Source organism: Phragmites australis, chromosome 4, assembly GCF_958298935.1.
Source record: "Phragmites australis chromosome 4, lpPhrAust1.1, whole genome shotgun sequence".
In the NCBI taxonomy this organism is placed as follows: domain Eukaryota; kingdom Viridiplantae; phylum Streptophyta; class Magnoliopsida; order Poales; family Poaceae; genus Phragmites; species Phragmites australis.
This window is the reverse complement of record NC_084924.1, coordinates 10,388,107-10,401,755: the sequence shown is the minus strand read 5'-3', so window position 1 is coordinate 10,401,755 and position 13,649 is coordinate 10,388,107. Positions and strand designations below refer to the sequence as shown.

At 42.1% G+C, this 13,649-nt stretch overlaps 1 protein-coding gene across 2 annotated transcripts; it reads left to right on the top strand.

Annotated features, from left to right (window-relative positions):
• Positions 1–1,143: 1,143 nt before the first annotated feature.
• Positions 1,144–12,861, top strand: LOC133915656 (uncharacterized). Of its 2 annotated transcripts, XM_062358893.1 has the most exons (19): positions 1,145–2,681; positions 5,474–5,578; positions 5,678–5,743; positions 5,818–5,982; positions 6,568–6,642; positions 6,726–6,877; positions 7,233–7,368; positions 7,455–7,524; positions 7,607–7,734; positions 7,830–7,886; positions 8,008–8,193; positions 8,466–8,558; positions 8,735–8,820; positions 8,924–8,990; positions 9,122–9,188; positions 9,274–9,410; positions 9,725–9,816; positions 9,959–10,025; positions 12,401–12,861. In XM_062358893.1, exons 1-19 carry the CDS (start codon positions 1,263–1,265, stop codon positions 12,563–12,565), a joined length of 3,333 nt encoding a protein of 1,110 aa, XP_062214877.1. In that variant the 5' UTR covers positions 1,145–1,262; the 3' UTR covers positions 12,566–12,861. The 2 variants fall into 2 exon arrangements, 1 of the variants encoding a protein (XP_062214877.1); XR_009909367.1 differs by lacking the exons at positions 9,274–9,410; positions 12,401–12,861 and having other exon boundaries at positions 1,144–2,681; positions 9,959–9,991.
• Positions 12,862–13,649: the final 788 nt, after the last annotated feature.

The following is a 13,649-nucleotide window of genomic DNA, read 5'->3' as shown; positions in this document are numbered from 1 at the left end:
GCTACAGTAAAATCGGAACAATATTTTTAAAAGTGACATGCTACAGTAAATCAGCTATAGGGAAGTCCCTATCGGAACAATGTTCCTCTGCCATAGGAATCGGATTCTGGAGGGGAAGGGGCAAGAATTCTAGATGTATTTGCAAAAAAATTGCTGATGTGTACCACTTAAACAACTTTATAAAGTAGTTTAAGCAACGGTCAATTTCTGTGACCTATATGCACCCACATCCAAGGTTATTTGACTTACAATGCAATTTACTTAAAAAATATTGCCTAGCTTTTAGAAATGCCAAGGAAATGTAGTGAACGTTCACATGAGAATAGACAATAAATAAGTATTAGGACCTGTCATGCCCTACGTTTTTCCCCCTATGCTCCGTCATACGTTCCAAATATTGATATAGCACAAATTGTAATAAATCTACCAGTCCCGTATTTTCAAATTTACATTTCTTTGAATCAAACAGGACCTTATTTTTTTTATTAACCTGGAAATCTTGAGCTTACCTTTTCTTGAGACTAAGATGTTATTCAGGAGGATCGAGAAAAAAAAAGGTTCCGTCAAGATTTTGTTGAAGCCAACTTTGCAGAGGTTCGTCTCCACGGAAGTCAATCAGAAAGTAACCAGAAAAGAGAAGTCGCTAAATAATGCTAAGTGTTTAAAGAAAGAGCGTGTTAAGTATTTATATAAAAAATATAATTTTCAATGTAAATAAAGAACATATGTCTTTAAACATGATTAATTATCTTATTAGCATTAATATAAACAGCGGTATTTAAATAAATATATTGCTCTCTGTCTAAGTAATTGTGTTATGTGTAGTTGAAAAAAAAAACTCAATTTGTTTAATAAATACCTCCTCTAAATAGACTATGGTACATGATCTGATAAGGATATGACGGCATAATTAGAAGGGTGAGCTGTGGCGTGAGCTGCTCTGATTTTGATAACCATCCGCGGGCCCGCTCCTCATGGACCAATACGCGTAACCCCCTCCCCTCCCAAGGCCCTAGCTCGTGGCCCCTGGGCCCCGTCTCCCAGCACGGCACCACCCTCCAGTGTCCGCGGCCCGCCCGGCTCGACTGCATCGCCCCACCCTCCCCCCTCGCTGTCTCCCCGCCCGCCCTCGCCTCGCCTCACCGCGCCGCTAACTTCTGCCCGCCCTCCCAAAATTCCCCCGCCTTCCCCCGCGAAACCACCCCAAAACCAAAATAACCCGCGCGGCCGCCCGAATCCCCTCGCTCCTCCGCGCCGTGCCCATGGATCCGCAGGCGGAAGCGGACGCGGCGGCGGTGCTGGGCGCGGACCCGGCGGCGCTGATGGCGCTGCTCGCGGAACTGACCTCCCCGGCCAACGAGGCGCGGTCGCGGGCGGAGCGGCAGTTCCACGGGCTCCGCGGGTCCCACCCGGACGCGCTCGCGCTGAGCCTCGCGCACCTGCTGCTCTCCCCGGCGCACCCCTCCGCGCCCATCGCCGCCGTGCTGCTGCGCCGCCTCATCGCCCCGTCGTCACAGTCCTTCTGCTACCCCGCGCTGTCGCCCGCATCGCAGTCCTCGCTCCGCGCGCTGCTCCTCTCAGCCGCCTCCGCTCCCGCGCTCCATAGGTCCGTCTCGAAGAAGCTCTCCGACGCCGTCGCCGAGCTCGCCTCCTTCCTCCTGCCCAACAACGCGTGGCCCGACCTCCTCACCTTCCTGTACAAGTCCATCGCCTCCCCGTCCTCCCCTCCGGCGCTACAGGAGTCGGCGCTCAATATCCTGGCCCGACTGGCATCCCACCTCGCCGCCGGCTTCCCCAACCTACACGCGCTCCTCCTCTCCGCGCTCTCCCACCCCTCGTCCGCGGACGTCCGCGTCGCGGGGCTCAACGCCGCCATCAGCCTCATCCAGTCCCTCCCCTCCGCGGCTGACCGCGACCAGTTCCAGGACCTCCTCCCGGCCATGATGCGAGCTCTCGCTGAGTCTCTCAACTGCGGTAACGAGGGCTCCGCGCAGGAGGCGCTGGAGATGATGATCGAGCTTGCCGGCGCAGAGCCGCGGTTCCTGCGACGCCAGCTGCCCGACGTGGTCGCCTCCATGCTGCAGATCGCCGAGGCCCCGGGACTAGAGGACGGCACCCGCCACCTTGCCGTCGAGTTTGTTGTTACACTCGCTGAGGCACGGGACCGCGCGCCTGGGATGATGCGGAAGCTGCCGCGGTACGTTGGGCGGCTCTTTGCAGTGCTCATGACTATGCTACTCGATGTCCAGGATGAACCGGCGTGGCATGCCGCGGTGTCCGAAGAGGAAGATGCTGGGGAGACGGGAAGCTATGTCTTCGCGCAGGAGTGTCTGGACCGGCTGGCAATCGCTGTTGGTGGGAACACGATTTTGCCTGTGGCAGCTGAGTTGCTTCCATCATTTTTTGCTTCTGAAGAGTGGAAGAGGCGGCATGCAGCACTGGTGACGATAGCGCAGATTGCAGAGGGCTCTGCTAAGGTGATGATTAAGAATCTCGAGCAGGTGGTTGGGATGGTGCTGAATTCTTTCCAGGATCCTCATCCGCGGGTGAGGTGGGCAGCAATAAATGCAGTAGGGCAGCTTTCAACGGACCTCGGGCCTGAGTTGCAGAATCAGTTGCACCATGTCGTGGTACCTGCATTGGCTTCAGCAATGGATGATTTCCAGAACCCACGCGTGCAGGCAAGTGATTTTTGCGCATTTACAACTTTTCAATCTCATCTGTTTATGCATTGCTGAATGGATCGAGACAATCAGCATCCTTTCTCTATGTTAATTTCTGAAATCAGTGATGATCCCATAACCCACTGGCCTCTGAATATTGACTTATGGTTTATTTAGTTGATATATATTGCTGCCCTAGTGTGCACGACATTATTATCCACAGAGGCATATATGTCTTGTTGGTCAAGTCTATTGATGTACTTCATCCGTTCAGAAATGTAAGTGTATTTCTTTTGTACTCGGTCTTTGAAATTGAATTTTGACCAAAGTTTTCTCACAACATATATTATTTATAGCTACAAAACAGATATAGTGTGAAATCATTTTGAATTGTGAACCTAGTTGTGTAATTTGTATAAACTAAATATTTTTATAATTTGATTAAATGTTAGTCAAAGTACACAAAGTTTGACTTTTTTGAAAAGAAATACGCCTACTATTTCTGAACAGAGGGAGTACTAGTGAGTGGCCTTGGGTATGGTAATGTGCAATAGAGAATGATTTGGGTATCGCTATTGTAGGTACCGTATTAACGCTATCATTATATCCTTTTACTAGTTTCTGTGTGTTATGTGGATGCATTGAGCATAGTCATACACAGAACCTAGGGAAGAAAAACATACAAACTGGATTTACCCACTTAGTCTGTTTATAAACCCAACATTTTGTACCTTTTGGCCATTTCATTCTTCACTGTATTTTCTAAGCCTTTGGGCATTGCTGTTCATTGCTAAGAGGTTTCTACATATTTCTTGCCAAGTCTCAGTGCATGACATGCATATTTTACTCACATTTGGAGATGTTTGCATCTACTTGATTGATCGGAAGTAACTAATCCACCAAAGAACAGATAGTATAGAAAATCATCTTTTTTATATCAACATTTGCAATATTTATGTTATAAAAATCACATACAAGGCAGTTAACAGTATCTGAGAGTTAGGACGACCCTAGTGTTTAATCTGGTTCGTATCGGATATAGAGCTTCTAATGTTTAAGTTTCCCGTCTTTCTTTTCTAACCTAAACTCTGTTTTGCTTGGAGGCATGCATCTGGTGATTGCAGTATTGCGCCTTGCTGCTAAAAGTGTGCTCCTTGCATAGGGTGCTGCACATTGTGCTGCTTGAGGTGCCTTTATCCAGCGCTGCCTCAATTTTGCACCTAGTGTGCTCATGCGTTTTTTACTGCACATAAGCTTGAAGACAGGGCACATGAGCTATTCTTGAAATGTTGACTTGTATTTGGATTCCTTGCTGCTGTTTCTTTGGATAATCATGTATGAGGTACAAACTAAGATACGTATAAAAGGTTAAAAAAATCTGACTGGTGATCAGAGTCTGGAGATATAATTTCCCGTGAATCTAAAAAGAATGCACGGCTAAAAAAAGTCCTGCACCAAAACTTATTACACATATGCAAGATGTAATGATAGTGGTCTGTTAGATGCAATTACTGTGTTTGGAGTCAAGTTAAATGAATTTCATGCAGTTTTGGTATCATTTGAGTTCAGAGAGCTTTCTTTTTTTGGCTATATGTTCAAAGTTCAACCATCCTCGCAAGTTCAAGTGATTGACCTCCGATTAATTTAGTAGTCAAATTTTGCTGTTTCTCTCAATCCATGGTGCGGATCCAAAAGATATTTCATGGAAGAATAGCCTTACGGTGCCACACATATCTATGGAGCAGATCCAAAAGATATTTCTTTGAAGAATAGCCTTACGGTGCCACACATATCTATGGAGCAGATCCAAAAGATATTTCTTTGAAGAATAGCCTTATCCCACAACAGATGATGCACACGTAAACTTCATTCTCGTGAAGGACTAGTTTATTGTTTACACATATCTATGGTGTGGATCCAAAAGATATTTCTTGGAAGATTAGCCTTAGTGCCCACAACCAGTGTTTACCTAGACACCCGTGTCCAATTTTTTTTGCCGAATCAGACACCCCGAATCCGAGTTAGATACCGAGTAGTATTTCATGTGTCCAAATTTTCTTTGCCGAATCGGACATCTGAATCTGAGTCGGATTTCGACACCCGTGTTTGTGTCTAGGTAACACTGCCCACAACAGATGATGCACACGCAAACTTCCTTTCGGTGAAGGACTAATGTATTGTTTATAGAATCCAATTCGACCCATTTACAATTTGTATGCCTCATTATCTATTGGGAGATTAACCCTCTATTTGAGAAGCTCTCTCTTCAAGGTTGACTTTTACACTTAAACTACCTGAACTTTTATAGTAGTTCTGTAGAAATTCCACAATAATCTGCAGTTGGGCATTCCTAGGTTTGCAAAATCTCCAAGACTACAAATAAGTATTCATCAAACAATATAATTTCATTACTTCTAGAATTACTTGTTTGTAGTGTTACACCAGTACTGTTTGTAGAAGGATTTTCTTTCACCGGAGATGATTTGGCTCTTGTTGATCACCTACCATTTGGTAGAATGTTTATACTGGTATTGAGTGATATGCTATATTCGTTGTAATGATTATGGTGGAGGTGAGGGATTGAGATTGAGGCTGGTGTAATGGACAAATACCTGTACCAGATAGGCAGATATGCAAAACCTTGTATACATCAGATTACTTCGAAGTCAGAAGAATAAAAATACTGTTGTTGATAGTAGCCAATGCACTCGTGCCATGTGCTTTTTTGTTGTAATTGGCTTGCCATATCTGTTCCTTGTCAGCTGACCAACAAATGCTCTAATCTTTGTTTTATTTTCCAATGAGTTTAGGCACATGCAGCTTCTGCGATTCTAAACTTCAGTGAAAACTGCAGACCTGATATTTTGACACTATACTTGGATGGAATAGTCGGGAGACTTCTTCAGTTGCTTCAGGTAAATCTCGCATCCAAGATTTGCACCTTACTGCAAAAAGTATGGACATGAGCATAACTTCTATGCTATGCTTTGGATACTTGTATGTTTACCATGTAGACTGGAAACCAAATGGTGCAAGAGGCTGCTTTAACCGCTTTAGCATCTGCAGCAGATTCTTCTCAGGTATATGTGAAAGTATTGTTCAAGTTCTCTGCCCAACGTTCCTTGTAATAAATCTTACAATCTTGTTGATTCAGGAACACTTCCAAAAATATTATGATGCAGTCATGCCATACCTCAAGGCTATTCTCATGAATGCAACTGATAAATCCAGCAGAATGTTACGTGCCAAATCCATGGAATGCATCAGTTTAGTTGGTATGGCGGTTGGGAAACAAAAATTCAAGGATGATGCTAAGCAGGTAATGGTTTGCCCATAACTCATTCCTTCTTTTTCTCGAACACGCAGAAGAGCTGCATGTCAATATATTAAGGATGAAACTGATCCAACAGTAACAACAACAAACAGAAAAAACAAAAAAAAAAACAAAAAGGTCAAAGACCCAAAAACAAACAGAACGCACACCAACTCACACTCTAGACAGAGACGATCTCGCCACTAAAACAAAGACACACGACCAGACTACCAAATCAAGGCAGCAAGGCTCTCAGACCCTTCACTCCCGCGATGCACCAGAGACCTGCGTCATCCATGATCTTGTGTATAACCGACTGCACAGTCAGAGTGGTGCTGTTAAACACACAATCATTTCGATGTTATAACTCATTCCTTCTCTGAAAACATTTCAAATTGAACACCATTTCTTCTTGGAGTATGCTATTTTTTTGTTTTTGTATTTGAAAGATATCAAATTGGATTGTAGGGATGTTTTCTGCAATTTATTGTGGTTCTATTAATGAATCATATCGGTTCATTAGTATGTTGTCTCTTGGCTGCCAAGTTAGTTGCTTGGCCCTTCGATTCTTTAATACATTTTTTGTGTTAGGTGATGGAAGTTCTGATGAAACTTCAAGGATCTCAAATGGAGGCTGATGACCCTATAACAAGTTACATGTTCCAAGTATGTTGGAACTTGGAAGCTTATTCTCATCTTATGCCATTTTAAGTGTGTTTCTCATTTGCTTAATTTAATCGCCTCTGTAGGCATGGGCTAGACTGTGCAAATGCCTTGGTCAGGACTTCCTACCTTACATGAGTGTTGTTATGCCCCCTCTGCTCCAGTCTGCTCAGCTTAAACCAGATGTGAGTGTCACTTCTGCTGGGTCAGAAGAAAATGGTGAATCTGATGATGAGGGGTATGTTTTTAGGTTTTCCTCCATGTTTATTATACAATGCATTTTTTCATATTTTTTTTCTGGATGAATTTATCTTTTGATCACATCAATATGATGGTAATGGTGAATCTGATGATGCTGATGATTATGGGCATGGCTTAAGGAGTTTCATCCTTGTTTTGGTATGATGATATCAATGGTTTGTTTTCTGAACATCCATTTGATCAGAAAACTAAGCATAAACTATCTAAATCAACTGCCTTCTTCTATGGAAGTTTCCTGGGTCTTAGGCTTTTTATCTATCTGACTTTATGAGAATTGAGAATGCGAACTCTATGAAATGGTTGTCTTTACTTACTAGCCTGCATTAATGCAGTGTTGAGACTATTACACTGGGAGATAAGAGAATTGGTATCCGGACTAGTCTACTGGAGGAGAAAGCTACAGCATGTAATATGCTCTGTTGCTACGCTGATGAGCTCAAGGAAGGATTTTTCCCATGGATTGATCAGGTCATATTACATTCTACACCCCTCTCTCTTCCTCAGGTTCTAGTCTATTTTCATGACGAACTGCAACTGAATCTGGATTTGTACAGGTTGCAACTACACTTGTACCTCTCCTCAAGTTCTATTTTCATGAAGAAGTTAGGAAGGCAGCTGTTTCAGGTATGTGACTGTCCTTTAAAATGTATTTTTCTTCTTCTGGTTAGCATGTTCTCAAATGTTATGCATTATACTATCTTCTCAGCAATGCCGGAGCTTTTGCTCTCAGCAAAATTGGCAGTAGAAAAGGGTCAAGCTCAGGGTCGGGATAATTCTTATCGGAAGCATCTGTCTGATTACATAGTCCCAGCTCTTATAGAGGCCATGAATAAAGTAAGTATATCATGCTAATTGAAACTTCTTGCTTTTCCTTGATATTTGTTGGTTAAAATTATTTAGCTTAAGCATGTTATTGGAACTCTATGCAGGAACCTGAGCCACAAATTTGCGCGAGCATTCTGGAGTCATTGAATGAGTGCATACAGGTTTCTAATATTTCTTACTGCTTGTAATAAATTTGCAGGCATCTTTTCGCTTTTTACCTTTTTACTTTCCTACTGTGCACTACTCCATGTCAATGGCTGCTTATCCATTTTACTCGTTCAGCTATCAGGAACACATCTTGAGGAAGGTCAAGTCAGGGCCATAGTGGATGGAATCAAAGAAGTAATAGTGGCAAGCACTAATAGGAGGATAGAACGAGCAGAGAGGGAAAAGGCGGAAGATTTTGATTCTGAAGAAGAGGAACTACTCAGAGAAGAAAATGAACAGGAGGATGAAATTTTTGACCAAGTAAGCTATTGAAATACTAGACAGTTTCTACCTCTTCGACAAATCAGCATATCAGATCTACTCATGTTTCTGATAGTTTAGACAAGTGTGTGTACTGACGTTGAAAGATTCACATAGATGCATAATTAGCTACTCAGACATGTAACTGAAAGGTGGATGCATGGTTATTTTGTACTATGAACCTATATTTTGTACAGCTAACAGGTACTGGTGCTTATTGCCAGGTTTCATTGGAAATAATATGAACAATTTTACCCCTCATGATTGTGCAGGTTGGTGATTGTCTGGGCACTCTTGTCAAAACCTTCAAGACTTATTTCCTTCCGTTTTTTGAAGAACTCTCCATGTATTTGACACCTATGTTGGTAAGTGAACTGAGCCGTACATCTTCATCACAAGTTAATTTAACTCTAGATTTTACTTCGGGGGTCATTTTCACTTGAAATGGGAACATATTGTTAAATGGTTGCTTTAAGCTTTGATGAAGCAAAGCTTCAACTTAGACATTGCAAGTACTTTCATAACATTTCATCGATCTTAGGGCAAGGATAAAACAGCAGAAGAAAGAAGAATTGCCATATGCATTTTTGATGATGTTGCAGAGCACTGTCGTGAAGCAGCAGTTAGGTAACAGTCATATGATCCCATGCAAAGCACTTTGTTCAATGAAGGAGAGAGATTTTTGTGAGCTATGGTGACTTTACTTGTTTTTGTGATATCTGATTCTCAGGTATTATGATACATATCTTCCTTCTCTGTTAGAAGCATGCACAAGTGAAAATCCAGATGTTAGGCAGGTTTGTTTTTTTATCTTACTCCCCATGTATAAAAATTTATGTTTAACAACAATGTTTCATCTCTCAAGAGTGGTCTTTTCAAAGAGTTTGTGTGTGTGTGTGCGTGTTCATTTTCAACTTTCTATTTCCAGGCTGCAGTTTATGGAATTGGCATTTGTGCTGAGTTTGGTGGTTCTGCATTCAGGTTTCACACAGGGGGTATGTGTTGTATTTACCATGAATTCAATTAGTCTATCGTTGCATTTGTCTTTTGACAATGTTAATAACTTAGTTTATTCTACAGAGGCCCTATCTAGATTATACAATGTAATCAAACATCCCAATGCGTTGGATTTGGATAATGCGATGGCATATGACAATGCTGTTTCTGCTCTAGGAAAAATATGCCAATTTCATCGTGATAGCATTGATGCAACTCAGGTATCTTATGCCTTTATGCATCATATGCGTTCAGTCACTTAAAGGAATTTTAGTTAACATACTCATCTGAACTCAACAATTTTTAGAGATTATTTTTTCTCAAGAGAGGCAAATAGCATTTGTTATAGCATGTGGCCTCTTCAGTGAGCCTTTTAGTGTCTGATGATGTTTCTTTGTGACCTCTTGACATAAAAGTTAAAATAATGATATATATTAATATTAATTGCCAATAATTGTGTTGCTGCATCAGTAATTGCTTAACCAGGCAATATTTTGTGGCCATGCATCACTCATTCACTTGGTTATTGTAACAGGTCATTCCTGCTTGGTTAAGTTGTCTACCAATAAAAAATGACTTAATTGAGGCCAAGCTTGTCCACGAGCAGCTGTGTGCAATGCTTGAGAAGTAAGTGATAGTCACAATTTATTTCTGCAGAATTATGCGCCTTCCCTTATTTGATGATGTTGAAACACCAGTCTATATTTCCTGATCGTTTCACCCTTTTTTTTCATTAAAAGCTTTCGTACTTTGTTTGTTTAACCAACAGGTCCGAGAGGGAACTTTTGGGTCACAACAATCGGTACCTTTCAAAGATTGTCTCTATTTTTGCAGAGGTATTTTTTTCTGTGTATTATTTCTTTGTATCCTTACCTTTTTGTTTTTATTTGCTCCGGAAGGTCTATAGAGAACTGCAATGCATCTACATGAACTGTTGTAGAGGTACCATAGAGTGTGATTGGTTGCCTGCGCAGCCCCCCATCCAGGCTACGCTCTAGACCAGGCCAGCCCAACCCAGGCTTCATCAGAATACTCTGGTATTTGGTTTGCCTGTACAAGCTTAGCTTTTTTTGGTTTGTTCGTATTTGGTTGCCTGAGTTGGGGGGTAAAGCTGCATTAGTGGGTGCGTTGCGAGTATTTGGTTGGGTGGCCAACACATGGTGTGCTGACCTTGGGCGTGTAGGAGGTGGAATTACCCCTATCTTTGGGTGTAAGTTTCTTTGATTTTGGCTTAGTCCTATACACAGAAGTGAACGTTTTCAATCTTTATAAATTTATCATGAACTCGACAATTCTCAAACTATGAGTATCAATTAAACTTGACAACAGCATAAGGCATGAGATGTACAGACCTTTCTTAACTTGCAAAACAATCAGGCATACAGACAAAAGAAAAGACCCTTCTGAATTTAACAAATATGATAGCAAGTATTCAAAGATTATAACCACAAAATTCTTTCGGCCAACACAGCCCTCTGCAAGTACCATTAAGGAATTCACCGAGGATAAATTGGTCTCTTCTTCCATTAGAATCAGTGGAAAAACTGTCAAGGATGATATAGTGGAAGTCATAAAAAAATGTTCATCACGACTGTATGTATCATAACACTGAAATTAGAAAAAGACCAGTTCCTTCCATGCATAGAACCAACGGCATGTAGTCCTGAAAATAAAAATATTATATGATTGACCACTAAAAACTATTCTGCTATTAAAAGATTATGTGAACTGTATAACAATCTGATTAGTTACTGAAAATAAAAAAGGATTGAGTTGAAAAGAACTGAAGATTAAGACTTGAACTGGACTGAACTATAACTCCACATACCATGCTCGCAAGGCATTCATTTAGCAAAACCAATTGATCAACAATTTCAGAGTCACCATGAACACCATCAGTTCATCAATACAAATAAGCAGTTCATCTAAAAAAAATGAAACGGATCTGGGGAGGGGAGCGACCTGACCTTGTGGTACGGTTGGGTGAGGAAGCCGTGATGATGCAGCAATAACGGATCTGGGGAGGTTGCAGCAGCGCCATGGATCTGGAGGTCGCCCACGCAGGATCCACGATACCGATGGAAGGGCTCGGTCCCCAGCGGTCGTGATCGAGGTCTGCAAGGGATGGGGTTGCCGACTTACCGGGGTCGGGATTCAGGTGGCGGCAAAAGCGGGGACAGAGGAGCGGAGAGGGGAACTGGGAGAGGCAAGTCGCAAATAGGGGAGAGGTGACCGCACTCAGACGCTGCAACCGCGCCTGCACCCGCTCGGCCTCACCCTGCATTAGTTGGGCCACTCGCGCGTGCTATGGTTGGCTGCCAGGCCCCTTTTTGCATTAGCCGGGTCTGGCTTGCAGGCCTGCCCAGGCAACCAAACAAGCTGAGCCTGCATTCTGGAAGACTGGATAAGGCCCAAGCCATCCAACCAAACACACCCATAGAGGATCGCTACCTACATTTTAGAAGCATGCAATTTGACACCTAAATTTTCCCAAAGTGTGCACGTCGATCATAAACTACTGTTGGATTATGGTGCATGCAACATTAACTAGGAAGTAGATGTATTAAAATTGCATATCAATGCCCATGTTGAAATCTTACAAACATAACAGCATATCTAGAAGTCTTCATTTGGGTTGACTTAGATTGACTGGTCAGACCAACTAATGCATATCTAGTCAAATCACTCAGTTGAAGACACTTAGCTTGATTCTTTGTTAATCGCCATGGAATACTTAATAACTCTTAATATTTTCGTGGTTACATTATGCTGGCTTTCATTGGAAGTCACTGGCTACAATGTTAACACCAAAGCATTCTTTCTTTCATTCCGTTCCAAGGTTTTCTGTTGGCTATCTACGAATGAGGTCCTTATTTATTTTATTTTTACAAAATATCTGAAATTAAGGAAATTCTGAACATCCAACATGACTTGACCATGGAATGTCATCTGCTTTTTCGTATAACAATGTGAAGATCTTGAAAAACTCAAACCAAAAAAGTAAGGTATTTCCAGGTCTTATTTAGTCAGTGATGCTGCCATCCCAGTGACACTGCTATACCAGCCCAAACAGCTGTACTCCTGTAGCTTCTTGGGCTTCCTAGAGAATCTTAAGCCCATTTTAAGAAAAGAAGTTGAAGCTCCTCAAATGGGAACTTAATGGCTTTAAAACATTGTTTTTTCACCTGATCTCTCTTTGTATGTAATGCAGATATTATGTGCGGGCAAGGATCTGGCAACAGAACAAACCGCCAGCAGGATGATTAATCTGCTCAGGCAGCTTCAGACAACGTTGCCTCCTTCAGTATTAGCCTCAACATGGTCTTCTTTGCAGCCACAGCAACAGCTTGCTCTACAGTCCGTATTGCCGTCATAGCTGATCATAGGTGGTGTAAAACATATGTGGCCGTCACAGCTTGCTTTTTCGTGTTCTATTTATGTACGCTTGTGCTTGGGTTCCTGGGTTTGTGCAGCATGCAAATGCCCTGAGGTAGTGTGGTTTTGTACGAAGGGCAAGGCTTGCATCAGGTGTGTATAGTGTTGCAGAACTGCATAGATGTGTATGAGGCTGGGCCATCTGCACATCACCGTTGAAGTTGTAAAGCTATATATTTCTTTCACTAGTGATTTTAGGTGGATGAAAAGAACTGTAAATGAAAAACAATTTTGATAGTTGATTTTGTTTTTGTCATTTTGTTTATCCATCAACTTCTGTATGACTGGATCCACCTTGTAGCGTAGGGTGCCTTTTCTGGAGTTCTTTTAGTAGAATGTCACCAATTTCTTAGTGATTTCAGTTTGATATACTGACTCAAGAAGAGGCAAGTCTACGTGTAACGACTTAGTAAAATGTAACTCACATTGTTTACTGCCTCCTTTCAGTTTATTTTTACATTTAAGGCACCGCTGCTTATCCAGTAGATATTCTAAAGTGGAACATCAACAATTCATCGGAGTTCACGAAAAAGTTTGAGCACGAAAGTCAACACGTCTAAAATAAAGGAAAAGAAAGGCAACACATTGTCCAGTCTAGCAATGTCCAATAGTAACTGTATTTAAACTCCAACACATTAGCTTCCACAATCCAGTAATGACAGGATATGCGATTAAACTGATAAGAACAGAGGAGCAGAGGAGCAACGATACTTTAGCTATATTGGATAAGCTAGAGGAGCAGAGGCCCCTCTATCTGCAGGAAAGCAATTTTAGGAAAATTTTGAAAGATCACATTCTAAAGCTGCTCAGATATAAACAGGAATATTGAAGAAAGAGGTACACGGTGAGGTGGACCAGGTTCGGGGATGAAAGCACAAAATTCTTCCATGCTGCAGCAACTGAGAGGTATAGACTTAACTCCATCACAAGCTTGGAAACTGAAGACGGTAGAAATGTCACTGACCATCATGAAAAAGCTGCCATCTTCCTTGAGACATACAAAGCCAGAATGGGAACTTCAACGC